General features: G+C 45.2%; 1 protein-coding gene across 1 annotated transcript; it reads right to left on the bottom strand.

Moving 5' to 3' along the window:
• Positions 1–10,484: 10,484 nt before the first annotated feature.
• Positions 10,485–20,214, bottom strand: SCCPDH (saccharopine dehydrogenase (putative)). The gene is made up of 12 exons (XM_054196629.1): positions 19,947–20,214; positions 19,631–19,743; positions 18,747–18,827; positions 18,140–18,269; positions 16,564–16,613; positions 14,870–15,000; positions 14,213–14,330; positions 12,946–13,065; positions 12,770–12,826; positions 12,122–12,233; positions 11,444–11,525; positions 10,485–10,986 (listed from the first exon to the last, which is right to left on the bottom strand). Exons 1-12 carry the CDS (start codon positions 20,146–20,148, stop codon positions 10,881–10,883), a joined length of 1,302 nt encoding a protein of 433 aa, XP_054052604.1. The 5' UTR covers positions 20,149–20,214; the 3' UTR covers positions 10,485–10,880.
• Positions 20,215–27,970: the final 7,756 nt, after the last annotated feature.

Raw genomic sequence — 27,970 nt, forward strand, 5'->3', positions numbered from 1 at the left:
CTGCTATAAGATCTCCCCAGAGCCTTCTCTTCTGCAGGCTGAAGAACCCCAACTCTCTCAGCCTGTCCTCATAGGAGAGGTGCTCCAGCCCTCGGATCTTCCTTCTTAACCCCCTTTTTTTCTTCAAAAAAGGAGGACAACCCAGAAAAGAGAAAGAAGGAATGTACTACAAGAGATGAAACAGCTTGGCCAGCGTTACGGCAGAGCAGCCGGGTGGCTCAAGCAGCAAAACGATGCTCTTAGGTCCAGGCAGCACCCACACACTTCAGCCAACATGCCCAGAAGGGTCACGTTAAGAGAGCATAAAGGATGATTTTCAAATTACAATGAGCAAAAAAGAAATCAATGTACACAGAAAACTAAGATTTGTTAATACGGAAGCAAAGCGACCTCATTACCTGGTCATTATAGATTTCCAGCACGTTGAAAGTGTTCTGTAAAGACAAGAAGTAATTAGAAGGTAAAAGAGACAGGCAACAAACAGCAAAAGCTAGGCTCTGTATTTCAGCAGCTTAAAAATTAAGTTTCTGCCCCATGACTTTTCTCTTCTCCCTGTTGCTTATTCCGTGTGCCAGCACTTTCAACAGAACCAAAGCAAGCACCGTGAGCTGCGCTGGAAAACCCGTGATTTCAGCAAAAATCCGGTACTGGTAAACCACTCTTAGAAATCCTTTTGCTCTGAAACAGGATATTTCACCACATCATTCTAGTAAGAAGCCATTTGCTACAGATAGGAGGGTTTTAAAAAATTTAAAACGGTGTTTAAACTCTGAGAGAAACTAAGGGATTTGATATTTTCAACATTTCCTACTAAAACTGTTTTCTCTTATCAGAGAAGACTTTCTAAACTCCATCGTAACATACGTTTCAATACACCATTTTATTGTATTTTTGTTGTATTTTCCCCTAGCCAAATGTGCACGAGGAAACCGCTAGCAGACCTCAGGGTGGGCTAGCCAGTGAGCAGGAGGAAAAGCCATCTCTGGAAAGATGCGGTGTCTCAGCCAGAGGTCAGAGACGGAGCCCAGAGTTGGGGCACAGACGACAGCTGGGCTCAAGGCTCTGCTGATCCTCTGGGGCTCTGCAAATGTGGCTGCGTGGGGGAACCTGCAGAGTGACAGCATGCCTCTGGTGTCACTCGTGAGCTTCAACTGCAACAAGCCAGAGAGGCGGCTTTCTGTGAGCTGCCCCAGTGCAAGATGGCAGGTGGTAAAGGCACGGCCCCGTCTCTGGCAGCCTGCGTAGCCAGCCGCGTTGCTGTCGTGCATGTGTGTGGTGCACCCTCAGCCTTGCTACTGGCCTGACCTGCAAACGGGAAAGCAGCAGCCGCATCCAAGGGTCTGGGACAGAGACACCCCCAGGTCTGGGGTGCACCAGGCCGGGCTCCTGCCGCCAGGAAGGACGAAGCCCGCCCCGGCTCAGCAGATTTGTAACAACCCTTCGCTACTTGGCAGACACCGGCATCAAGCTTTAAGCTTCGCAGTATTAAGTTCACCAACGCCAAAAAGAAACCTGTTCTGTACCAGTAAGACTACGGATAAGAAGTAAATGACTCGTGAGACACTATGGATTGGTTTCTGCCCGTAGCTTGTTTTCCCCACCAGAAATCAACAACAAAGCTATTTACGAGTGGTTACATGGGAACTGATGAAATTGCAGCAAACAATTTTATTGAAATAACAAGCCTGAGAGTAGTGTTCCACGAGGGGAAGTTCTGATGGGGGATTAAACTGCTCGGTTATCCTCAGACATATTTGCACACTGGGCATATTCTTGCAATACGATCCATGGCTTTATCCAGTGCACTTCCAAAAGGAGAGACGAATTTTATTTCCACTGCTGGAGGTGACCAAGAGCCTCCTTTTCTTGTGGTCCTGAAAAGAAAGAGAAGTATCAAATTGATTTTTTGATTACCAACAGTATTCAGTAGAGGAAAACGTTTTGTAATTTTGGAATTACAAAAATCGATGCCAAAGAATTGTTTATGGGCTTCTTTGAAGATAGGGTCAAGGCAGAAAACATAGAGAAACAAGCTTCCTTTTGCTTTCGTTCCTTACCAGACTGTCCCAAGCATTCTCACTCACTATTCGCGTGAGCTTTTAAAGCCCCCCTCCCTCCTCCCCCTGCTGTGATTTTAAGAGGCAACTCTCCTCAAACACTTTTCCAGAAAAAACTAAAGACCGTAAGAGCGTGGTTTCGTAAGGTGGAATGACAGGAGAGCACGCCATCATTGCAAAGAGTAGCATCCACTTGGCCTTTCCTAGCCCCTCCCTCTTCTGGTTCCAATAGAAAACTGAACCGTGAAGTGGGGAAAACGGTGCCCAGGAGACCAGCAAGCTGGACAGGCTCGCAAAGTCAGAGCAGAACTGTACCGCCAAGTGAGGAAGAGCAAGTGAGGTGGCCAAAAGCTGAATCGCTACCATTGTTTCTTAATGACTGCAACCTGGCTCTGTTCAGGGGAAGAGTGGGATTCTTTCCCCTTCTCAGACACTTTTTCAAGCATTTCATGAAGAAGTTTAGCACTTTTCTCATTTTGCTCAGCTATTGTCTTAGTCATTTTCTCCACCGCCTCCGGGCCGGAGCCGTGGCGTTTGCCGGGGCCCGTGTGGGGGCAGCCCATGCCGCTGGCGGCGGTGTCCCTACGGCCAGGCCGTGGCTTTGGCCTGCATGGGCGGAGGCGTGGCTTTCGCCGGGGCCTCTGGGGGGCGCAGCCGCCGTGGGCCTGGCCGATGCCGGGGCCGGTGGGGGGCAGCCGATGCCGCTCGGGCTGGTGTCGGGGCCGGTGGCGTTGTTTGTGCCTGTGTTGCGGCTTGGGCAGTCATCTGAGTTGTTTGAGTTTCTGCTGTAGCTTTCCGTGGGGGGGTTGTCTGAATTCCTACTGCAGCTTTCGGTGGCAGGGCTGCCCGAGTTTCTGCTGTCTTTGGCTTTGGCCCCGGGGTCTGAGTAGCAACATCACATGTCACATCATACTCACTCCTGCACCGATATTTAACAATAAACCAGCCCTGCAACACACTCGGGAAAACCGACAACAGGATCACGTACGAATGAAAGTAACGTTCACTCTCGAAACGGCCCGAAGGTTTCTCATCCCGATTCTGTTACTGTCGCTTTGGCATCATCACCGAAGGGCAAAGTCAACTTTCCCCAGGTACGACCAAGAGTGTAATTAGGAAAAGAATCCATCCCGAAAGTGTAATTAGGAAAAGCCTCCATCACGAGATGCCCAAGATAGGCAGGCAGAACCGTTATCCAAGCAATTATTTTATACCTCTGAAGGCAAACCCACGCCAACGTGGCACGCTTAGACCACCGCGTCCAAACACAAACGAGAAACAGGCCATGCAATATATTTGACCGGTTAAACCCCACTGCATCCATTAACTTCATACAAAGCTCTCTAAAGGCACGATACCAGATTTCACCTAAGACTGACATGCTGTGAACTCTCTGTTCTCCCTGAACAAGCTGGAATTCAAACTATTCAGGCAATCTATCAGAGCTGCCTTCATGCCCCACGTCGGGCGCCAATAAATCTGTCGTGGTTTTGGCCGAATTGGCCAATGGCTGGCGACAGATGCTCCCCCCCAACCTCTCGTACACGGAGAGGAGGAGGAGAGGTAGAGAGAGATTTACGAGCGTAGGAGAAACTAAACTGCTTTCATGAAATCCTAATAATAAAATAAAAAGGGAAATAATGAAATAGATACAGTCCATACAAAACTGGACGAAGCTCCCAGGATGACATCACCGCACAAACCTCAAATCTCAAATTCTCCTAATTCCGAGTGTTCCTACAGGCAGGCAGGTGACGTTACAGAAGGCCTAACATAGCCGTTTAAGACCAAATTCAAGTCTGCCATTCTGATTTGCAGTTCCAGTTCTCAACGTAAGCAGTTTGAGCAAACTCTATAAAACTGCAAGTGTAATCACGGTCTGTAAAGCCTTTAACTGGAAAAATCACTAACTACAGCCCACCTTACTCCATCAGTCCACGTGGGGTTCGAGTTCTCCATCCTGGAAGATATTCTGGGTTCTTTTGCTCGTAGAGGAGGGAAAACTGATCATCCCGGAGATGCAGAGGGAGCTGCTAGGGGTGCGGTGCGAAGGCTGGGTCTGAGAAAGGACTCAGGAGGAAAAAAGACAAGATCCTGGGAGGGCACGTAGCCAGGACAGCTGACCCAAACTGACCAAAGGGATGTTCCATACCCTCTGCCGTCTGCTCAGCTACAAAAGCTAAGCGAGAGGAGGAGGGCTGGGGGGCATTCCTTATTACAACGCTTGTCTCTGAAAATTACTCTGAGGTGTAAAAAGCTCTCCGTCTCCTTCAGCTGCATCACATTCAACAATGTTTATTGACAGTCAAACAACATGCTAACTATGACTCTGTAGAATCCTAGCTGTATGGACGATCGCCCGATGGATGTCCTTCACTTTATCCTGGTGTTGCCGGTGCTGCTTCTGAGGTTGGTGACTTAAGCGCACTATCTTCCATCACCTACAGTTAAAAAAAAGCCTGTTAATGCAATAGTCATTACCAAACAGACTGACTTCACACTCACACAGATGAAACTGAGGACAGTGAAATGCCGCTTTTCCTTTCAGATCACTGCTGGGTGTAAAGTCAGAAACATACAGTGTACTCTCTGCTACCGATGACAGCTTCTGTGTTTAAGGGACGGAGAAGAGAGTGTTCAGTGTACGCCATCGCGTGCCCCGTTTCTGGTATTTCTGTTCCTGACTACGATTTGCCACCACTCCTGGACAAAGTGAGCAGTTTTACAATGCGAGCTGTAGCCACAACTGGCAGAAATCCTCCCATTGCAGTACTTCCTGCACTGACGACAAATGCCCACACGGCGACCCACTCTGCATCTAACAGGGTAAAAGGCAACGATGAGAGAAAAGCTGGAAGTTCCAGTCGGCAACACTTTGTCAAACTAGCCAGCCCTCACATCCGACAGCTCAACCCTGCACTTCAAGGAATCGCTTGGACTGCCTGAGACAACACAGTATATTCTAAATAGCTCCACCTCGTCTCTTCCCGTTCCCTGTGCTGAGCAAGTATTCGTTCCTTCTAGATCCACGTGAAGATACTCGGGGTTTTATGGTGAGAACAAAAGCAGTAACCGTTACTTATTTCCAGGGACTCGGATGGTCGGGATAATTGAATCCACGTGTAAAGACCTTTGCCCAGCCCTCTAAGTTGCAGTGCTAGCCAACAACGGCAGAAGGAAGCAGCCCCTCAACAGCAGTCTCCATAGAATCAGCTTATTTTCTTGCCTCCCGCCTCGTCAAAACTTGCTAAAGCGATATATTATTAGCAACACGCCATGCTTCAAAACTAAAGTCAAGAAATACTAGTCTGCGTAAACTTTCCTTTTATGCTTACAAATCTACGAACAAGAAAGCAGTAAGCAGTTTGTCCTAAATTCAGTGAGGGCCCACAAGCCAAAACCAGGCGCTTACATCTAAATCAGTACCCACCAGCTATAACGAAAGCAGAAACACCTTCACTGCACTGCTACGGGAATGACTGCGGAAGCTTTGTGACCTGCTGCCTTCTTCCCATCCCAAATTTTCCATTGACTCCCATGAGGGATTTGCGTATTCCCAAGTCCAGCCCCGTCTTCTCTACAGTGTTGTCCTAAATCCCAAAGCCGAGATGAGCTGAATAAGTGAATGCATCTAAGGTCTCTTCTTGTTCCTGTCTCTAGTGAGGGACTGGCGGGTGCTGTTGAAACCCAACTGCTTGCTCTCCTGTTTGGATCTCAACAGGTCCCATTTTAGAAACATCCTCAATTTTAGAAACATCCTGCTGAAGAAACAGCACGTTTAGCAGCTATAAAAACGACATCATCTTTAAAATCCACCTTGTGAGAAACCGGTTTTCTCCTTCATTCCTGCCCAGGATTCTTTAATTCTGGACAATATTTTCGCCAGAAAATTTGGTCTTCGACGCACATTTCCTGCTTTAGCTTGTTTTCTTACTGGAGTTAATGGCTTTGGTCTTGAGACTGTAAAGCAAGAGGGGAAAAATTTCAGCCTGGTGTCATCCAAGTGACAGGGAATTCTCCCCTCTATTTCCCCCCGCTAAAAGTTACCTTCTCTTGAGGCCAATGCAGGCAAATGGTAAAGCTTGGCTCTCTCTACGGCCAGCTGCCTTTCAATTCGTGGAAGGATCTTGCCATATTGGGCTAATAGAGAATTTCTGGCAACTGCTCTGTCGGTCAAGCGATGATCGCCGTCGTTCTGATGAAGGAAAAGCGCAAAGCAAAAGCTTAACTAATTACAAGAAGTTCCTTGCACAGACCTCTCCGGGCTATTTCGCATTAGTGAGCAGATTTCCTCTACGGGTGTGGTAAAACACCTCCACTGCACAGAACAGCGGCAAGTTCTACCCATCCGCACACACCGATTTCACCTGGTACTTGTAGCAAAGTGGAAGGAAGACTGGAATAGCAACAGAGCCTACAACTTGAAGTTAAAACAATGCTGGCACTCTGCAGAACCTTCTTCTGATACACCTGTTATCACCTGCAATTTTCTGATATCACCTGCAATTTGCAAACGACTTACTACATAGCAGGCTTTCCCTTGTTCTTCCTGAAACGCCAGTGCCCTGAATATACGGGACAACTGGAAATTACCCTGGACAACATGATGTGAAGATTAAAACAAGCAAGAAAAAGCGACCTACGCACACCACCTGGCCACATGACAGTTTTCAAATGCAGGACCTACGACTTCCAAAACCACCTTAGAAGTTTGAGTCACTGGAAAACTATGATTCCAGAAAACGGCAAACGCGTCACAAATCCAGAACACAAGTTCATGTAACACAAAATGTAATCTGGCTATTTTGAGAAATAGAGGTTAGACAAGAATTTTTGTCATAAAAGCCGTGAAATGAAAGTTGTGGAATTGGAGAGCACACTGTAACTCGCAGAAATTAAAAAAAAACAAACAAAACCCACAGAAATTTAACCTGTGGATTGGCACCTAGCCTGCTCTCAGCTAGAAAAATACAGTTGCGTGCAAGACACAAGCGATGACATACAACCTACTCGTCATCCCACAGGAAGGAGTGACACAAACAACTTCCAGTAATCTAAGCCACGCATAACATACGTATCTCAATAACGGAATGGTAAGATTGGCTGATGGGAAAGATACATGTTTATTCCTCAGATGCAAACAAACTGTTCTCAGTGGGGTCAACAGTGGTGTGTAACATTTAATTTATAGCTTCATAGAGTAGCTTTGGAGTAGTGACGTGTATTGGTCAACATTTAGCTTCAGCTGTAACCAAAGGTGTAGAAACTTGTTCCGAGTGTTTCAAAGACTGGTATGAAAAAAACAAAGCAGGATTTTTATTGAGTACTATCAAAACCAGTTAGTAACACCCAGCAGAAACGTGCACGCTTGACAGAACAGAACTTTCACGCTTACCATAAGATTTACATTCATGGATTGATTCAGCTCTAGTGCTGCAATGTAGTTGGCACGCTGCAGATGGTGAACTAAAAGGAATTCTTGATTCTGAACACCGGCACTGGTCCTTAAAAACTTCTCCAAACGCTCCTATGAGAAAAAAAAAATCATTCCAAAAATCTGTTATGGCTCTGCCTTTTCTCTTTTCAAAGAGACGATGAACATTTTTCCTTGCTCCCACTTACTTGTTCGGTGTCTGTGAAAGGCAGCTTCAGCAAGTCTTCCATCAGGCCCATCTCACGGCACATTCCGTACATGTGTTTTAAGAGGTCTTCTAAGTTTGCCTGAGCGGCATGTTGGTGCAACAGACCCCAAGCCTCCACCATGCACCTGTAATTAATTTTTCAGACGTAAAGGGATGTTAATAGCATAACCAAAGAGATGCCCCAAGAGTCTTGTACTCAAAGTTTAAAGGAAACTTAGGGGATGATGATTTCTATTCTTTGTTCTCCATTTTCACAAGATTTGCGTGACAAAATGGTGGGGTATATTTCTTTACCTATTGGAGAGCAACACAGTGAGGAGAAGCTGCACTTCCCCGCTGCTTGCCGTGGGTGGCCTCATCAGCTGGATGTATCTGAGGGCTTGCCCACGCTCCCCTTGGCACAGGAGGGACTGAATAATTCTCTTGTGCTGCCATGACGCGGTTTTGATTGTAGCGGGATGAAAGAGCAGGGCCAGTGAATTCTGTACAAGTTAGAGATCGGGTTTTAAAATCATTTTCTAGATTATAGCTTTGTACTGCAATGTATGTCTAACTCAACTCTACCATACTTACTTCGTAATCATTGTGATCTAGAAGCCAAAAACCTTCAACAAGCTTAACAAGTCCCCAAGGCATGCCAAAGGCAGTTGCAAAGGAGTCGATTGAAGTTTCTGTCTCACTCGGAAAGGAACGCTTGATATCCAGCAGCAAGTAAATTGTCTGACATCAGGTATCTCATTAAGGCTAATCAGTTTGTAAGACCAAAACTTTATCACATTACCTTTAGAAAAACATAATGAAGTAAGAATATAAAAGTGGTAGGAAGCAGAAAATACATTCAAAACATTGGAGCATCCAATGCTCAATTATTACAGCAAATAAATTCCACAGTTGGGTTTTTCCCTCATGTCCAGCGTCTATAAAACAGTGTAAATTGTGGCATCCTTACAGTACAGCTCAGCTCCGAATGATTAAAACTGGATTTAAACCAGTATGCGGGTCACTCATTGGTAGCGTCATTTTCTCTTTCTGACGTCCGTTTTTAGGGACATCATCTAACAAGACAGCTCTGGGCTATAAGCGTTTCTAAACCCCTTGCGGGTTAGGCAACAAACAGCAAAAGCAAGGCTGTGTATTTCAGCAGCTTAAAAATTAAGTTTCTGCCCCATGACTTTTCTCTTCTCCCTGTTGCTTATTCCGTGTGCCTGCACTTTCAACGGAACCAAAGCAAGCACCGTGAGCTGCGCTGGAAAACCCGTGATTTCAGCAAAAATCCGGTACTGGTAAACCACTCTTAGAAATCCTTTTGCTCTGGAACTGAAATTGTTTTCCTCTGAAGCAGCATGTTTTAGCACATCATTCTAATATGTAGCCATTTGCTACAGATAGGAGTGTTTTAAAAAATTAAAAACGCTGTTTAAATTTTGAGAAAAACTAAGGGCATTTTTTATCTGCAACATCCCTTACTAAACCTGTTTTCTCATATCAGAGGAGGCTTTGCGACAAAATATTGAGAAAGCACCCCTAAGACATAAAAGGAAGGTGACGCCCTCAACTCTGAAGAAGCCGATGGGCTTCTTTCTGGCTCTGTTTTCCACCCCAGCACCACTTTACACACTGCAGTGCAACCCAAACCTCCTCCCCACTTCACAAGCAGTTTCTTGTACTGCCTGGGAAAGACTTAAACCAAACACTGCTGTATTTCAGCGAGAACTCTTCGTGAACTACACCTGCAGAAACGGGAGCGAGGAAAACCCTCAGGCGATTATAGCACACGCCAGCACTTGCGGTTCTCTTTCAAAAGGCCGCGTTCCAGCCGGGCGGCTCCTGACACCCCGCAGCCCAGCGGCAGCCCTCCCGCCCGCCGAGCGGGCAGCCCGGCCGCACGCAAACCGGCAGCCGCGCCCCCTGGAGGCCGCGGGAGCACCGCCCGCACCCTCGCACTCACCGGGCCCACGCAGTTGAGCACCAGCCGGGTCTGCCTCGCCATGGCGGCCAGCGAGGCCGCGTCGCCCACATCGCAGAGCAGCAGGCCGACCTCCGCCCCGAGCGCCGCCTTCCCTGCGCACCGGAGACCGCCGTCACCGACCGCCGCTCCCTTCCCTCCCCGGGACGAGCCGCCGCCCCCCGCTTCGACCCTCGGCCCGCCCCGGCCCCTCACGCCCGCCCGCCGGCGGCTGCCACCGGACGGGGCCGCGGCACGGGGGCCGAGCGGGCCCCGCACCAGGCCGCTGCGCCGCACGCCCCCCGGCCGCGGCCCGTACCCAGCCTCTCGGCCGCCCGCTCCAGCACCGCCCGCAGCTTCTCCCGGCTCCGCCCGGCCACGGCCCAGCGCAGGCCGCCGCGCAGCTCCCCGCCGGCCTCCACCCGCGCCACCTCCTCCACCACGAACTGGCCGGTGAAGCCCGAAGCCCCGAACACCACCAGCTCGTAGGGCCGCCCAGGCCCCCGGCCCCACCACCAGCCACCACGGGCAGAGGAGCCGCAGCCTGGCTGGTCTCAGTCACATTGACAAACCCGTCTCCTGGTGCTGGCTCTTCACAGAATGGCAGGGGCTGGAAGGGGCCTTTGTGGGTCATCGAGTCCAGCCCCTGCTAGAGCAGGTGCACCCGGAGCAGCCAGCACAGGCTGGCATCCAGGCACGTTTTCAGTACCTCCAGAGAAGGCGAGCCCACCACCTCGCTACAGGAAAGCGAGTAAGGAGGAAAGTCCACATACCTCCAGAGAAGGGTATGGAGTCAGATGACCTTTATAACAACGCAGGAAAAAAAGACACAACTAGTGGTTTCATCTGCCAAGGCACTTATTACCCAGGGCCTGCCTGCTTTTAATAGCTGGGGAATGGGGTGAAGGCTGTGGTTAACTGTGCAGCAGATGCTATGGCGGTTCCATTAAGCAGTAACGTAACACTTGGAGGAAAGAGGTTAAACAAACTTCTAGTTCTAGTACCCAACAAGTCACTGATTCAATATGCTTGTGAATGAAAATTCAATACCCTTCAAGGGTTTGCTCGCTACAGCAAACACTATTACAACTTTTAACTCAATTCTTCTCCTCTTTTTGCTGTAAAACAATAGCGCAGTGAAACTATTTTATGATGAGGCTTTTACAGCCGTTTGGCTGTATTTTTATTGGAGTTCAACCCAGGAGAGGTGGTAGTTCATACAGTTACGCTCTGACTTCAGACTTCAGGCTTGCTAATAACAGAGAACTCAACACCATGTTTGTTGAGGCGCTCAATCAGTTTTGTTTTGGAGAAGGCAGCTCCCGGAGAATATACACCACCCCTGTTAATGAAAATCAAAAGAATAACATTAGTGATACAGTCATTGAGCGCCACCTTTTTTGAGGTCAAAGACCTGCTTCCCTGCCTAAGAAAGAAAAAGCTACTGTCCTACAGGAGAGCATGTGAGGAATCTGGCAAAGGCTGGTTATACTCATGGGTTCATTTCTGCATCCGGCAAACTCAACAGAAACCACTGCATTCACTGAAAATATAGCATCTGGTGCAATAGATGCTGCAAAAGCGTTACTAAAAACCTATGACTACATCCTTTCAAACTGAAAGGCAGATGGAGAGTAAATGGCTTTAAATCAGCTTGTGCTGAAGTATCTCCCTTGCACAGCGATTTGGGTGAGGCAACACAGAAATCCACAGGGATATGAGACCTGCATTTTCAAAGAGAGACGTGCACAGGGTAGCTTTAAAGAAGACCAAGCTGTTCTGCATGGGAAGGCACTTACCTTTTAGGCAGACAAGCTGCATCTTCCAGGAGAGACACACCTGCTTGAACCATTGCAATTGGTGTAGCAACATAGCCAGGCTCTGAGCAAAAAACCAAACAACATACAGCGTGTTGAAATGTAGAATGTAATAATTCAGACTTCTGGAGTGAGACTGCTGCATTTAGCCACATCTAGTCATTTAAAGAAGGTATGCTTCATTAACTCCTTTCTGAATATACATTCTTGCTGTCTCCAAACTCTACTTCAGGTGTCATCTTCCCCTCAAAGAAACTATCTGAAGACAAGTATGTTTCAGCTAGAAATGATAACCTGCCAGGGTTAAGTTTGATCTATTTAAGTTCACTCACAGAGGAGAGGAAATAAACCGGTCCAGGCTGTAACAAATGAAAACTATCCTTAAAGCACTCGCCCTTTAACTGCTGTACTCTGCGAAAATGAAAATCAATATGGGAAGTCAGAAGGAAAGAGAATGACAAGAATGCAAATGAATTGGCTATTTCAAAAAAAGAGGTCACAGTGAATACTAGCATCCGAGCTGATATTCTGTAAAGGCTGTTGACTTTGTCCCTGTTGCAAGTGTTCCTTGAGGGTGAAAGTAATAGCAGCGGAACCATAAACCACTTCTAGAGTAGGGAACAGGAGGCAAAAGCAGCGAGCTGCTACTAACGTACATACCTGGTCCTTTCACTTCAGTGCAGATCTTTACATTTGGTTTGCCGTTCTGGGGATCTTGCCCCTCACTGTAACCCTCACCAAAAAAAGTCATTGTAAAAGAGGTTCCATCCATCTGTAGTGGACAAGGCAAGTGTGGTCACCAAAACAGTAACTCACATCAGGTAAGCATAAAGAGTAAATCTAAGTATCTATTATGCCAAATACCAAGATCCATCTAAACATAAGAGTAGTTCTTTTGAGTTATTGCTCAAAAGGTAGAATTTCATCTACATTTTTAATCACTTCCAATTTGTTAGAATTGTTACTGCTCTAAAGTCCATTTGTGCTCTGGCTGCTTTCAGTCCTGGGTTTTTGCTACTCAGTCTCCCTCTGTTATCACCTTGACAGACTGAGTGCTGTCAGCCATCCATGTAAATACATCAGACCCAGCAACACAATCCATTTTCTCCTCATATGAGTTCCACATACTTCCATGTCTAATAACAGAAGGCATGATTATTCAAATATTCAAAGCTATCTGAACAGCCCCACACACAAGGTGCATTTAGAAGTTATTTCTTTCAGACTAAGCAGTTGACTCTGGACTACTATTCTGCCATCACTGTAACAATTTTTCTTCCGTAATTGTGATGGTAAACAGTCAGTTACCTGTTTCTGGGTTGGTCCTTTCTTTGTGAAGCGTCCAGCAGAGAAAAATTCCGGGTACTACATAATGGGGGGGGACAAAAAAAAAAAAAAAAAAAAAAACAACAACCAATGATAAACCAGAGGGGAAAAAAAAATAATCTCCAAACACTTAATTCTTTTGTGTTTTGAACACTTACTTTTATCAGAAGTTTTCTTCCAAAGCTAAACTTCACAAGAAGAAGAAATAAAATGCCAGCAAACATCAGCTTGATAACAGAGCCAAGACCACCTATGTTCACGTAAGCGCCATACTGCACCTGGGGCAAAAACATGTTTTCAGTGACAGAATTCACATCGAAATTTTTGCATCAATTCATTTGTAAAAATAAATCTACCCTAGAACTAGGATACAATTGTTTGATACAATAGACAGCTGTTTGAGTGCCTTAAACAACTGTCTGAGTTCTAAATGACTTTTTGAATAATGCTTCATAATTCATTATGAGAAGACAATTTAACTACAGAATGGCAAGGGGGTGAGCATGGTAAACAAGAGTGGAAAACTTTAAAGAAAGATGTGTTTTGGTATCTGATTTCAGACTTCTCTCCCAATATCTTCTTTCCTCTTCTTTGTGCTTTACTTAAGGAGAAAGAGAGGCCTTACTTTAGAATTCTGGAATAGCAATGGCAAGCCTTTCTCATTAGTAGTTTCCAAGCGTATTTTTTGGAGTGCTGTCTTGCCTTTCTCTCTTAACTGATGCCTGTGATTCTGCCCAGCTGCTATACAGATTGTTGGTGCTGGTGTCCCCTCAGGAAACCACAGAAAACAAAAACATCTTTTCCACCACCATCACTTCACATTGCGTTTACTCTGCACACCAGACACCCGAAGTGTCAAAGAATTCAAGAATTCTCCAGATAAAGAATTCGTATGCTGCTCATTTGTATCAGAATGTTTACCACATGATACTGAGATGACTATCGTTACACAGACTACAATTAAGATGCTTTTAGAAGCTCTGCTGATCCAACAAAAAAAGCATCTGCACAGGATCAGACTTTAAAGTATTTATCATTCCCGAAAATCATGAAGCCCACCTTTCAAATATTTCTGTGACTCCAGGCTTCCGTTCCCCACAACTACATACCCAGAAACCAGACAGCATGAGAACCCTATGAGAGATTCTCGTAACTATTATGCCAACAGCAATAAGCAATCTCATCAGGTAAAGTTATCAAGTAGCATGAAACCCAGAAGAACCTGGACCACATCAGGTCAAGCAGCTTCCAAAGGTGATCAACAGAACAAGCCCCTTTCTTTACAGAAGCAAAAGCACACCACAGTTCATTACTATTTACCAAATTACAGAAACCCAGGTATGCACTAAGAACAGTTATTACATAAAGGAAAGTTGCGTTGAAAATGGTAATAAAGACATAGTACACCAACTAACAGTAGCTTACAGGTGTTTCCTGCAACTCTCTGTGCAAGTAACGCTGAGACCGTTTCACAACAGAAACATCAGATCCCATGAATGGAATGGAGTACTGCTTGAATTCCTGATTGTAAAACACAAGTCCTCTGCAAATAGGAAAAAAAAAAAAGTCAGAAAAAAAACATTCAAATGTTTATGCAAACTGAAAAGACTGATCATAACAGCCCTACCAATACTGGCTTTTTCTCAAGCATTTTTATGACGTTATCTCTTTTTGCTGAAAGCAACCCATTCCAAATTCATCCTTCCTCACCTCAAAGTTTTGTGCGCTCTAGCAAGAATGAACTTGATAATAAAAACAATATTCTCTTCACATTTCTTTTTTCCCTTCTACTGATCACTTTTGAAACAAAACTCAGAAGTTTGCCACATCACTAAAAATCTCTTAGAACAAGTTAACTTTGAGACCCACTAAATGCTAGGACATATTCTGTTTTTCATTAAAGAAGGAACAAATCAGTAAACCTGAACTTACCTTCAATTCTACTAAACGAGCATCTACGTATTTTTATGATACTGAAGTCCTAAATGCATCTTTTTAGTATTTAAAGTATATTAACAATCTTTATAATCAATACTGGAACTGTCAGAAGACAGCACATTTCACATCTTATGCTTTTTATACCTTCTTTTAAGTTTTGCACCAACTACTGGAACAGGGCTGTATCCTATCTTTTTTCGAAGCTTCTTCAGGTTGTCTTGATCTGCAAGGCCATAAACAGCTGACTTCCAGGTCCCATCATGTATACAAGCACCCTGGTGACATACCATGAAACAGTAATTAATTCAGTATCTCAAGGTTTCATGTATTATTTTAATAATGGCCTTAGAATTATTACATGTATTAAACGTTATTACGTGTATGTATTACGGTTACATGCATTAAAGTATAGTGAAGTGTGGTGGGTTGACCGTGGCTGAACGCCAGGTGCTCACCAAGCGGCTCTATCACTCCCCTTCTCAGCAGGACAGAGAGCGGAGAAAATAAGCTAGGAAAAAACCCTTTTGGGCCAAGGCAGATTAATAAAGCAAAAGCAAAGGCTGCATGCGGAAGCAAAGCAAACCAAAAGATTTTATTCTCTACTTCCCATCAGCAGGTGATGTTGAGCCGCTTCCTGGGAAGTGGGGCTTCAGTACACATAGCAGTTGCTCCAGAAGGCAAATGTCGTAATAAGGAATCCTCCCCCTCCTCAGCTTTTGTAGCTGAGCAGATGGCATAGGGTATGGAACATCCCTTTGGTCAGTTTGGGTCAGCTGACCTGGCTATATCCCCGCACAGGATCGTGCCCACTCCCAGCCTACTGGTGAGGGGGGTGATGTTGGAGAGCGAGCCTGGGTGCTGTGTGTAGCCAAAACACCGGTGTGTTATCAACACCTTCCTAGCGCCCAATCCAAAGCACAGCACTATGAGGGCTGCTATGGGGAAAATGAATTCCATCTCAGCCAAACTCAATACAATCTCCACTCCCTATTCCATACTATTTGCATCATACTCAGGTCCTGCATATTTAATACATACATACATGTATATATATATACACACACACGCATCTACTAATCATGCCATCGTATTTAATTTTCATTACCGAAATCCCTTCTTACCAACACTTCCAACTTCTGCTACGTACTTAACCCATCTTTATACCCAACATACAGATTTATACATTCTCATGAACTACTATCCCATGTTCTTTAACAGAGAGATTTTACTCTCCCATTCCACAAGCTTCCTCCACGTGTTCATTAAGAATACACGGTGACTTGGGCTCCATCTGTCAAGATGGGTGCTCAGGACAGGATGTTTGATTGTTGGGCACCAACATCGGCTTGGTTTGGGTCATTATTGCATTATTTTAATAATGACCTTAGAATTATTACATATATTACACAATATTACATATGTGTACTATGATTACATGCATTAAAGTATATTGAAACACACACATACAGACACACACCCACAAAACAAAACAAAAACCCCAAACAGCCAACAGTAATTCACTAGGATTACTGGCAACACACTGTGTATCTGTTATAGCTTACTTGTGTATGAATCCTTCCCACATCTCTGCAAAAACCAAGTAGTTCTTCAAACAGCTTAACGCAACAAATGCTAGGTAGACACCCTATGCAAATGAACCTTACAAAAGGGTGTTTGCTTGGGATACTTTTATTAGCTCCTAAAGTTCTTAGGCTCATCATAAACAAACTGCCAGCTTGTTCCTTGGTCTGAATTAAGTTAACAACAGTTATTCGAATGGGCTACAGCGATGTTATCACAAATATCTCCGAGTTCCAAGAAGGTATAAATGAACTAACCTCAGGCCCAGATTTCACCATCAGGAAACTTTCAACACCAGTTAAGGTACCTTTAAGGGAAGAGAAAGCATTACTTGCCATATGCAGTCATTAGTTCACAAAGCCAGAGTACACTCTGGTAGACTCCAGAAGCAGGCCATTGACAAAATTAGTTGTAAAGGCAGAGTCACATCTTCAGCTCAAAGTAAAATAAACTAAGATTAAGTTCCATAGCTATTTTAGTTAGCAAGTATCAATTTTTTTATGGGAAGTACTTCAGTAAGAGTCACTAATCTTTAGTCATTCAGTTTTTCATTCATCTTATCTAGTTAACGAGATGATGTAAATGATCAAAGAAAAAAAAAAAAAAAGGAAAGAATATTCAGAGCCATATTGAGTTTTCCTCCCAGTTTCAAAAGAAAAGATTACATAGGCTGTGAAAACTGAGAGGGACTTACAGATTTTGGTAGACTTTAACCACAAAAAAAACCCCAAACAAAAACCCCAAACCCAAACAAAACCCACAAACCTACAAAAAACCTGAAACACCCAAGATATTCTAAAACATTTCATTTTAGCATAGCTCATGTTTTGCAAAGAATGCTCAGTTGTGACGAACAGCAAAACAAAACAACTCCTCTAAATTCTGCTTTGTTTTACTTTGCTCAATTCCTTCTGACATTGTAAAACTGTACTTGTGTGGGCAAGCAACTGGGTAGATAATACCATAAACTCAAAATAGGAACAGATAAAAGACATCTTTATTCAAAAGAAGTATCAGGAATCAAATTATAACCCCATGAATAACCAGAAACTCACTTCCATGCCCCCTCTCTCCCTCCAGTCAGATCCAGTTTGAGTTTTCTTGAAGTTGATGATACACTCCAATGTAAAGAAATCCCACTTAATAGCAGTTTTAATAGTCCATGAAAGCAAAACATTTGGATACTCTTATCAGCCCTTCCAACTGAAAGTCAAGCCTAACGAACAAAGTATCCTCGTTTGAGATTAAGGACCAAGTACTATTTGCATAGAATTAAATCATCTCACCTCTTTTCTCAAATGTATGTATCCTCTTCCAGTTACTCTCTAGCTGCTTTTAAAGAAAAAGGCACTGTATGGCACTGTCTCATACACTCAAACAACAGCTTCCCAGTGCTTGTGGTAGAAAAACAAAACTTATGAAATCTGACGACCCACTAATTTGCAGTCCCTTTCCCTCAGCCTTCCTGTCCCCACTGTCTCTTCCCTCTAAGATTCTCACTGCACAAGAGACAGTATGCTGAGGCTTGCCTACCAACATCCATGTGCTGGCTGAACAGCCCACTGCTGGCAACTGAAGCTTCTGTTCTCTCAGTGAGCAAACTTTCCTTTAATCCCTCCTCTACCTAATGATGAATTTTCTCCAATCTAATGGGAGTAAGATTTACGTCTAAATTTTTTATCTACCAGAGTGGGTTGAAACCAGTCAGCTGGTAAAGGCAGGCAAAAAGAGAGACTGAAAGAGTGTCCACATAAACACTGCTGCTTTAGGAAACCAGATGAAAGCATCAGTTGCATTTCTTTTTCAGCATAAGGTCACGCTTATTTCAGTCACCTTTCAACTTGTCTCTGGTGTACAGTACTCCCATATCCGCTGGTATCGAGTCAAAGCCACAGCTTCCAATGACATATACTCCCTTTTCCGCAGCTTTTTCGTTGTATTTCAGGTACATTCCTTCCAGAAACTAAAACACAGTCAGAACAAATATTTAAAGCAGAATTCCAAATTTGGCCATACCCGAGATTAGCCATCAACACTTTACTGTTGTATCATAGCACCCAGCATGCTTCAAGCCTCTGACAAGTACGTTTAAGACAGATACATAGTACTCCTGCTTTACGGTATGAAAGCGTCACAGCAGTGCAAAGAAATGCAATTTACACAGAATTCTTCCGTAGAATCACAACCGAGACTTGAAGCAGAATTCAAAAGTTTGGGATTTCCAGAGAAAACCTGAGAGGCTCTCGTCTAAAAGTAAGAAAAGTATACAACTAATACACACTACTGTACTTTAAATGAATTAATGCACCTTGAAGTTGTAGATCAGGAGGCAGAAATTGCCTTCACCTTCAAAAACGTTAGCAGAAACACAGAACATACTAAACAGATACTCCTTTAACAGATCCTTGATATAAGGTAGCATTTTTCTACTGCCACATACCTGGGGTTCTCCACTGATGTCAATGCAGCTTGCACCATTTTCAACACAAGCTTCTACCACAGCCTCTCCAAAGAATCTATACTGTAGAAGGAAAGAACATGACACATAACAAAATAAAAGCCCCACACCACAACTCACACAGCGTGCTTTACCTAACATATGCATCTACAAGTAAACGCTTGGTGGCTATTGATTTTGCCAAGAGGGGCAGAAGAGTTACAGCACATGTAGTTTCTTGGGGGGCAGGGTGGGGAGAAGGAACAGCGTGATAAACTTCATGTTCATAATTGAGTTTGCTGCACAGATTACTCCACCGTATTTGTCTCATCACCAAGGCCAATTTCATAAATCCAATCTCAAGTTACGCTTTTTGTACTCGTTTTATCAGCATACTCCCTACTTAAAATACTCTGAATTTCAAAGACCTCACTTGCAGCTCTCGTACTTTGACCCCCTCTCAATCTGCTGGAAATATTGCAGCCGATAATTTTAAAGGGGCCAAGAACTTAAACCAGCAAGCCGATGGGCTTCTTTCTGGCTCTGTTTTCCACCCCAGCACTCCACCCCAAACCTCCTCCCCACTTTTCAAGCAATTTCTTGTACTGCCTGGGAAAGACTTAAACCAAACACTGCTGTATTTCAGCGAGAACTCTTCGTGAACTACACCTGCAGAAACGGGAGCGAGGAAAACCCTCAGGCGATTATAGCACACGCCAGCACTTGCGGTTCTCTTTCAAAAGGCCGCGTTCCAGCCGGGCGGCTCCTGACACCCCGCAGCCCAGCGGCAGCCCTCCCGCCCGCCGAGCGGGCAGCCCGGCCGCACGCAAACCGGCAGCCGCGCCCCCTGGAGGCCGCGGGAGCACCGCCCGCACCCTCGCACTCACCGGGCCCACGCAGTTGAGCACCAGCCGGGTCTGCCTCGCCATGGCGGCCAGCGAGGCCGCGTCGCCCACATCGCAGAGCAGCAGGCCGACCTCCGCCCCGAGCGCCGCCTTCCCTGCGCACCGGAGACCGCCGTCACCGACCGCCGCTCCCTTCCCTCCCCGGGACGAGCCGCCGCCCCCCGCTTCGACCCTCGGCCCGCCCCGGCCCCTCACGCCCGCCCGCCGGCGGCTGCCACCGGACGGGGCCGCGGCACGGGGGCCGAGCGGGCCCCGCACCAGGGCGCTGCGCCGCACGCCCCCCGGCCGCGGCCCGTACCCAGCCTCTCGGCCGCCCGCTCCAGCACCGCCCGCAGCTTCTCCCGGCTCCGCCCGGCCACGGCCCAGCGCAGGCCGCCGCGCAGCTCCCCGCCGGCCTCCGCCCGCGCCACCTCCTCCACCACGAACTGGCCGGTGAAGCCCGAAGCCCCGAACACCACCAGGTCGTAGGGCCGCCCGGCCCCACCGCCGCCGGCCGCCATTGGGAGAGAAGCCGCCGCACTGCCGGTCAGTGCCAGGCAGCGCCCGATACCACTCGGCCCCGCCCAGGCCCCGCCCTCCGCCGGCGGTGTCGGTGCGCGAGGACCGCCCGCGGTGCTGTCGTTACAGCCGTTGCGGCGGTTGTGGGGTTCGTGGTACCGAGTAGCGCGCGGTGCTTTGGGCCTGCCGGGCCCCGGCGGTGGCACAGTCCGGCCCCGCTCCCAAATCGGGCCCCCAGCCGCTGCCGCGTCCCCTCAGCGGCGGCGCGGCTCAGCCCTCGGCCTCTGCCTGGGAGAAACACAGAACCAGAGAATGGTAGGGGTTGGAAGGGACCTCTGGAGATCATCTAGTCCAACCCCCCCGCCAGAGCAGGGTCATCTAGAGCAGGTTACACAGGAACGCGTCCAGGCGGGTTTTGAATGTCTCCAGAGACGGAGACTCCACCACCTCTCTGGGCAGCCTGTTCCAGTGCTCTGCCACCCTCAAAGGAAAGAACTAGGGAGCCCGGAACACCCCTTGCTCTCGTTCCAGCAGCTGGGAAGGAGAGAGAAGTGCTATCTTTCAGGTGATTTTTAACATACCGTGAACAAAGAAAAGTATACCAAGATACAGACAGGAGGTTTTGGAGCCCAGCAGTTTAAGCAACATCTGTAGAGAGATGCCATCATTATTGGTCCCACGGGAGACATCATCTCTCCTGATAAGCACAACTCATTACTATGAGCTATTGCCATGAGCATTTCGGTATAGGTAATACAGATGAACTGAGGACTGTTACTAACCAAAAAGAAAACCTTAATTACCAGAACTAAAATGAAATACTCCGTTTCCCCCCCAACTACAGCAAATATGTTTCACTCAATAACAAAAACAGAACAACGCAAAATTGGAAGTTCTAGTTGTGGTGGGGAGAAGCAGTGATTCTGCACAGCCACAATGGTAAGGAGCATTCATGACTGCGCAGCGCGGTGAGGTACGGTCATGTTTTCTGTGTTTTTCATGGCCAGGCTTCTCTCCTGGAATCCAGAGGCTCACAGCAATTCACACGGGAAGGAACCTCGTAAATCCTGCTCGCTGGCCTTTGCTCCCAGGAAGCATCTGCCATATCTAAACCATTCCTGACAGATGCCGGTCTAACCTGTTTTAAAACCTCTAGTCATAGACACTCATACTCTTCCCCAGGGAATCTCCTCCTGCACTTTGTTATACATATGACTGGAGACAAGAAGCTAGACCTCCACGTCCTGTAGTTTCAGCCTCATACTATTTCTGCTGTTTCTAGAGGACATTGTTAAAAGATTTAATCCCTGAGGAGTATATGAAAAAGATGCTGCTAAACTGGAAAATTCCACGCATCTCCTCAGTCTTCCCTAGATTTAAAAACACTAATTTTTTTTGATCTTTCCTCACAGACCACTTTACACATACGTTTTTCCTGTCCTCCTCTGAACTCTCTCCAGCTAGTTGCCATTTTTCTTGAAATCTCGTGTCCACTACTAGGCTCCACATTCACATTGTCAGTGCTGAATCAATTGAGAAGGTTATGTGATGTGCCAGAATTTACCCCTGTTTCTACATGCCCTAAACAGTTGTCTTTTTTTTTTTTTTTTTTTTGCAAGTGTCACATTGTTGATACACCTGCAGCGCACAATCTGTTCACCTCAGAGGCTTTTTCAAATCACTGCTGCCTAGCCAGACTTTTCCCACCTCAGATTTGTACTGGAGATCCGTGTCCTTTCTGAATACATTCTAAACATCTCATCTCTGAGGCAGCAGGAGATCCTCACCTCTAAGCATCAGCATCAACTCCTTGAGTAGTGCTGATGCTGTTGTTTGTAGGCCTACATTATCTGCTGCATCAGTGAAACAACTCAGTGTAACAAAAAACAAAGAGTGGGGGAGGGAAGGACAAAGACATTTTTTGTGCTCTTTTTTTAATCTAGATCATTTTGTTGATCTGATTTACAGAGCAACCCTGCAAAACCAGTTTCTTGTGTTTGAGGTCACTGAGCATCTCATTAGTCAAGCTGGTCTCTTACTACCTTCCTGTCCTTCCTACACACTGGGATAATTTCCAGCTGTGCTCATAATAACTGTTGAACTCCTCTAAGCTGCTTTCCTCTTACACTCAGTTTTTCTCTTCTGCCACCAATTCTCAATGTAAAGTCTAGGTTTTTTTCGAGGCCGCTGTCTTTGTTCTTCCATTCTCCCTTCTCCTTTGACAAAGCTTTGAAAAAACATTGCAACAATAAGCAATAGATATTTTTCCCCTAATTTGAAGTTAACAAAAATCATTATTTCTTTAGACTTTGCATTAACATTTAAAATTGTTCAGTGATAGAAAGCTCTAAGGAGCCTGCAAATTGCAGAAGAGATTCTGACATAGCTTGCAGGGCTGGCTGGGATCCTCAGCCTGCGTTCTTCATCCCTTTTCTCCAGAAGCTTGCCTCTCCTGCGTCCTCTTCCATAATATCCCCTTTTCACATCCAATCCCCTGTCACTCCCAGAAAACAAGGCAATTTATAAACCTATGACTCTGACTCAACCATTTGTAAAGAATTGGGACTGCACAAACTTCCTCGGGCCATATGTATTTGGTAAGACCTGCATGGTGTTGTTAAGCAGTGGCTTAGCAAGTACAAGCTTGTTTGCAGTGCTGAGAACCCTGTCTGCTCTCAGTGACTGAAACTTTACACCAAATTGGGCAGATTTACCCTGTTTATCAATCCACAGCTCTCAAGATTTTATCTACTTTTTCAATGTCAGCTATATTTCTTTAAAACACACCTGCTAGAGAAAGAAAATTCATGTAAAATGCAGCTTACACAAGCAAGAAATCTAGCTTTCAGAGCTTCAGAGGGACACCTGAAAACCAAATAGAGGGGCATCAAAACATGAGGCAAACCTGGGGTTTTTGTTGTGTTTTTTTTTTCTTTCTTTCTTAAATAAAATATCATTATGGTAGCTCCAACACATTTCTTCTTGAGAGACCTGTGGTTGTTCTTTTTGCAGACATCTCCAGTTTCACTCCAGCTCACTGTGTTAAAAAAGAACAAAAAGCAGTCTCTAAGCCAGTTTACATTCCTGCCTGTGAAACTAACAAGCAGACAGGTAGGTTTCAAAATAGCAATCAAGGCAATGTTAAGGCTCTGATTTTAAATAGAAGGCTTACAGCAGTCTTCACTAAAGGCAAAGGTTAACCTGTCTCCCTAGTTAGTGTCGCCAACGCAGGATTGCAAAAATTATGCTGTGGGAAAGCAGTAGGGTGATTTACAATTTTTCCTCGTCCAATAGGAAGACAGGAAAATGCCAGATCTGCTGCCAAGTGCAGTTCTGCAAAGGAGGTTCCCACCTGAATCAGCTTTAGAAGCTCACAAAAAAAGATAAAGATATTGCTGTTTCTTTTAAAATCTTGGTTTTCAGATTTGAAGGTGCTCATTTTTTTCCATGAGTATCTGCATACAGATACTTAAAGATTTCAGTACTTCATTTAAAGCCTCATTTAGCCAGACTGCCTCATTCTAAAATAACTTCAATTTACAAGAGGTCCCTGCCAATTTCTTTGGGACAGAGAAGCACACCTGCGCGCACACACACACACACACAAGCTGTATCTTTTCAAATTCCTTAAATAAAAAAGGACATGCCTCCCTTCGCTAGCTTCTGTTGCACCTGGAGCCTCTGGCAGGATTTGAGGAATCTGTATAAGCATTTATAAGAGCACTTGTACGTCCCTTCATTTCGTACAGTAGGTGTTTTGATAAAATCCTTCCTATCAATATTTATGTGTTTCTTGGACACCAGTCTTTGTAGTGAAGTTTTTTACACTCATTTATAAATTTAGGGTATTTAGGATAAATTAGGTTTATCAGGGTGGAAATGCAGATGTTGTTCCATGACTACTTTTTAATTAAAATAATAATAATAATAAGGTAGCAGAAAGAGTGAAATGTGATGTCAATTGCACAATGCTGTATGAAGGCTTTTTTTTTAAACACAACATGGTAATTGTCTTGTACGCCAACGGATGAAGTAAAATCACTGGCTTGCATCATTGCAAAAGTTACTACAGAACACAAGAAAAATAGAGCATAAGAGTAGGCCTCGGTGTTGGGAAATAAGGTTGATTAACAATGCATGGATAATTCGCTGCACGGTATGAAGAATTATGTGGGTGAGTATATAAGGGATTAAAAGAAAAAGGCAGGCATCTATCTACCTGCTACAGTTACTCAGTACTGTAAGGCCGTGAGAACAAATATTTCGGGAACAAAGCCCACAGTTCTTAGTGCCATGGTGTATCTTATCCTTAATTTATGCAGAATATTACTTTATTAAAAAAAGGCAATAGACTCCAAAAAGCCACCCCTTACAGAACTTAAGATTTTGTAATAAACCAAACCCTTAGAATGTGACCAAAAAAGAGGAACTTGAAATTACAAACTGCAGAGAATCCAACAGAGAGTTGCTTGCCACATGTGGTACTTCAGTAATGCTTTATTTAATTTATTATATTTTATTTTAAAATATCACCTAAACTTTTTTTTTAAAAAATTAAAATCATAGAATCATTTAGGTTGGAAAAGACCCTTAAGATCATCTAGTCCAACCATAAACCTAACCCTGCCAAGTCCACCACTAAACCATGTCTTGAAGCCCCATGCCTACCCGTCTTTTAAATACCTCCAGGGATGATGACTCAACCATTTCCCTGGGCAGCCAGTTCCAATGTTTGATAACCCTTTCTGTGAAGAAATTTTTCCTAACATCCAATCTAAACCTCCCCTGGTGCGACTTGAGGCCGTTTCCTCTTGTCCTATCACTTGCTATTTGGGAGAAGAAACTGACCCCCACCTCACTCCGGCCTCCGTTCAGGTAGTTGTAGAGAACAAGAACGTCTCCCCTCAGCCTCCTTTTCCGCAGACTGAACAACCCCAGTTCACTCAGCCGTTTCTCGTAAGGCTTGTGCTCCAGACCCCTCACCAGCTTTGTTGCTCTTTGGACACGCTCCAACACCTCAGTGTCTTTCTGCCAGGGAGGGGTCCAAAACTGGACACAGTACTCAAGGTGGGGCCTCACCAGTGGAGAGTACAGGGGGACGATCACGTTCCTAGTCCTGCTGGCCACACTATTTCTGATACAAGCCAGGATGCTGGTGGCTGCCTTGGCCACCTGGGCCCACTGCTGTCTCATGCATGATAATGCATTGCAAATATCTGAGGATGTAACTTCTAGGGACGGAGGGTGAAGGACTTGGAATAGAAAAAAAGGTGCACACCTGAGCAAACGTGGCTGACAGAGTGACTTGACCAGCACAACCCATTCCTTACAGCAAGGGAGGTGTTGATAGGAGAATGAGACCAGTGATTTGATGAGTGCCAGTGGACGGGACATGTGAAACTGAGTGTGCAAGTAGGTGGGACAAAGCACCAGAAGTTAACTATGGGGAAGCCATATGATGCAGGAAGAGCAAGCAGATGGCTAGATAGATTGCCTGTTCTTTACTGTTTGCAGTCTTCAGTATTAGACTGAATTGTAAAATTCTCTAGCCACCTTTCCCTCTATTACATTGTGAATATAACAACAGAGTCTAATAGTTCTTAAAATATTCCTTGCATCTTATTTAAGCAAGGTCATTATAAAGGGAAAATATCTATATGCTCTAATTAGCCAAAACTGCTTTCAGGCAAAACCATACAGTTCCTTGATGTTATTCTCTGTACTCTACTGACTTTAGTTGCCTATAGAATTTCTTGGGGCCCGCCAAGGCCTGGCCCCACACACAGATGTCTCTGTTCAGTGCATTTGAATGCTCTGTCGGTTTTCATGCAAAGTGTCGACAAGTACTTTTCTTCTTTCAGGTTTTATACTGTCTGTTAACAAGAAAAGGACTCTCAGATTGTCCAGTTTTACACATGGGCAAACCCACGACCACTCATTTTTAATCGCATACATAAATCACAGCTGAACTACACAGCTATCACTGTTCTCAAAACCCTTGTAGTTGTCTTTGAGTTGATAATATATTCCGTCTTTTGACCTCCAAAGACTTTTCTTTTTCACATTACTATCTTGAACAGCACCTGTGTGAAGCTACCTGTCCACTACACATGCTTCCTTTACAGTAAAGGTTAGGAAGGATGGTCCTTCACAGAACTCTTATCTTAATCCCACAAACCATAGCAGCTCAGCGCAACACTCCCCCACCCCCCATTCTGCAAGCAGAGCACATGGCTATTCCTTCTAACCCTGTAGCAGTTTTTAAACCTTCGCGCCATCATAACTTCCCTTGAAGCCACCCTCTCTTACTAATGCTACATCCTCATGAACTGTCAGAGACTGAAGGGAAGGGAATTCCTGATAAGGGGAGAAGAAATGTTGCAGCAGTGGAGCTTTTCTCCCTCTTGCTCAGGTGAAAGAAAGTGGGAGAAGAAAGCACACCATTTAGTTTGGTGCAGCTGCTCTTGCTGTGTGGATATTTTGTGCAGGACAATTGCTGCAGAGTTTTGGGGGTGAGAGCAGGATGACAAATGTCCTGTGTTCTCAGCCACCACACCCTGCAGAGGTATTCCTATGCTGAAATATGGGTGAGAAGGAACTCTTCAAAGCTGCTGCTTCTATATCTCCCATGCGGCTACTATTCAGTAGCCCCTAACTGAGCTTCTCACAGGATACCTGCAATTTAATTTAGATCTGTTTGTAATATGGACAAAGGCAAGATGTCTTCCATCTTCCGTATAGAAAAGATCCTAACAGATCTCTAGTGTCTGAAATGCTGGAATGGGGCACAAGTTCCAAAATCTGCTGCTCACAAATACATCTCATCAAGGAGGTTTTCTGAGAATTGCCACAAGAATCATCAACTATATCCTTTTCTTCATTCTGTAGAAAGCAGAAGTTTAGCTTTCAGACCACTGTCTTGCCTCAGGACTGAGTTTAGAGCTGAGCAGTCAGCACATGTAGCATTTACTGTGAGAATGGAAAGAACAAAAACACAGAACGTTATGCAGAGACAGCAAATTCCCCTAATTTTATAGAGCTGGCCTGCTCAGCAGCATGCAGGGCCAGTAACTGGACTTTGAGAAATACTAAAGAACCAAATGGTCCTACAACGTGGGGAATATCTGCAGTGTAGCACGTTTTGCCATGTTCTTCAATGTACCTCCAACACCCCAGGTGACTCTTTGCAAGGCCTGTCTAGAGAGCCCTGCAGTTTGTGTCAGCACAGAGCCTCACTTACCAACACAGAGACAATTCTCTCCCACTTTTCTGATTTTCTGGGATAGCGTCAAAGTGTCTAACTTGGACTGAGAATCAGTTATTTAAGGCTTTACTTTAGTAACACTGTCTTATTTGTCACCTACCAAAGCTTGCTTGACTCATATGAAATAGTGAGTTGATCGTATTAACCATTGTCACAGTGTCACTGAACATGTGCAGGGTGATAAGGGCAAAAAGCCCCAATCTGTTCTTTGACCTCTTCCTGTAGAACCTCCTCTTCAGCAGAGTGCCTAAGACTGTCCTAGGTGGCTTGTGTGATTTTTCTAACTCATACTAGTATTTTAGTGTTCTCCAGCAAAAAGGGTCTCAAGGTGTGGCACACAAACTTTTTTACAAGTGTTTTTTGAAGGAAAAATCAGCTTGTGTGGCATCAATAGTGGATTCCAAATTGGCGGTGTGCTGACTCTTGTCCAAACAAGAACAAATACCTCCACGTGAACAGCGAGTGCATGATTTGGGGAGGACTGCCTGATGGCAGATAACTACCTGAACACAAGGGAAGCACATTTATAAAGGTCTTTACTCATTAATCACTTCCTGATC

The sequence above is a fragment of the Rissa tridactyla genome, chromosome 3 (genome assembly GCF_028500815.1).
Source record: "Rissa tridactyla isolate bRisTri1 chromosome 3, bRisTri1.patW.cur.20221130, whole genome shotgun sequence".
NCBI lineage: Eukaryota > Metazoa > Chordata > Aves > Charadriiformes > Laridae > Rissa > Rissa tridactyla.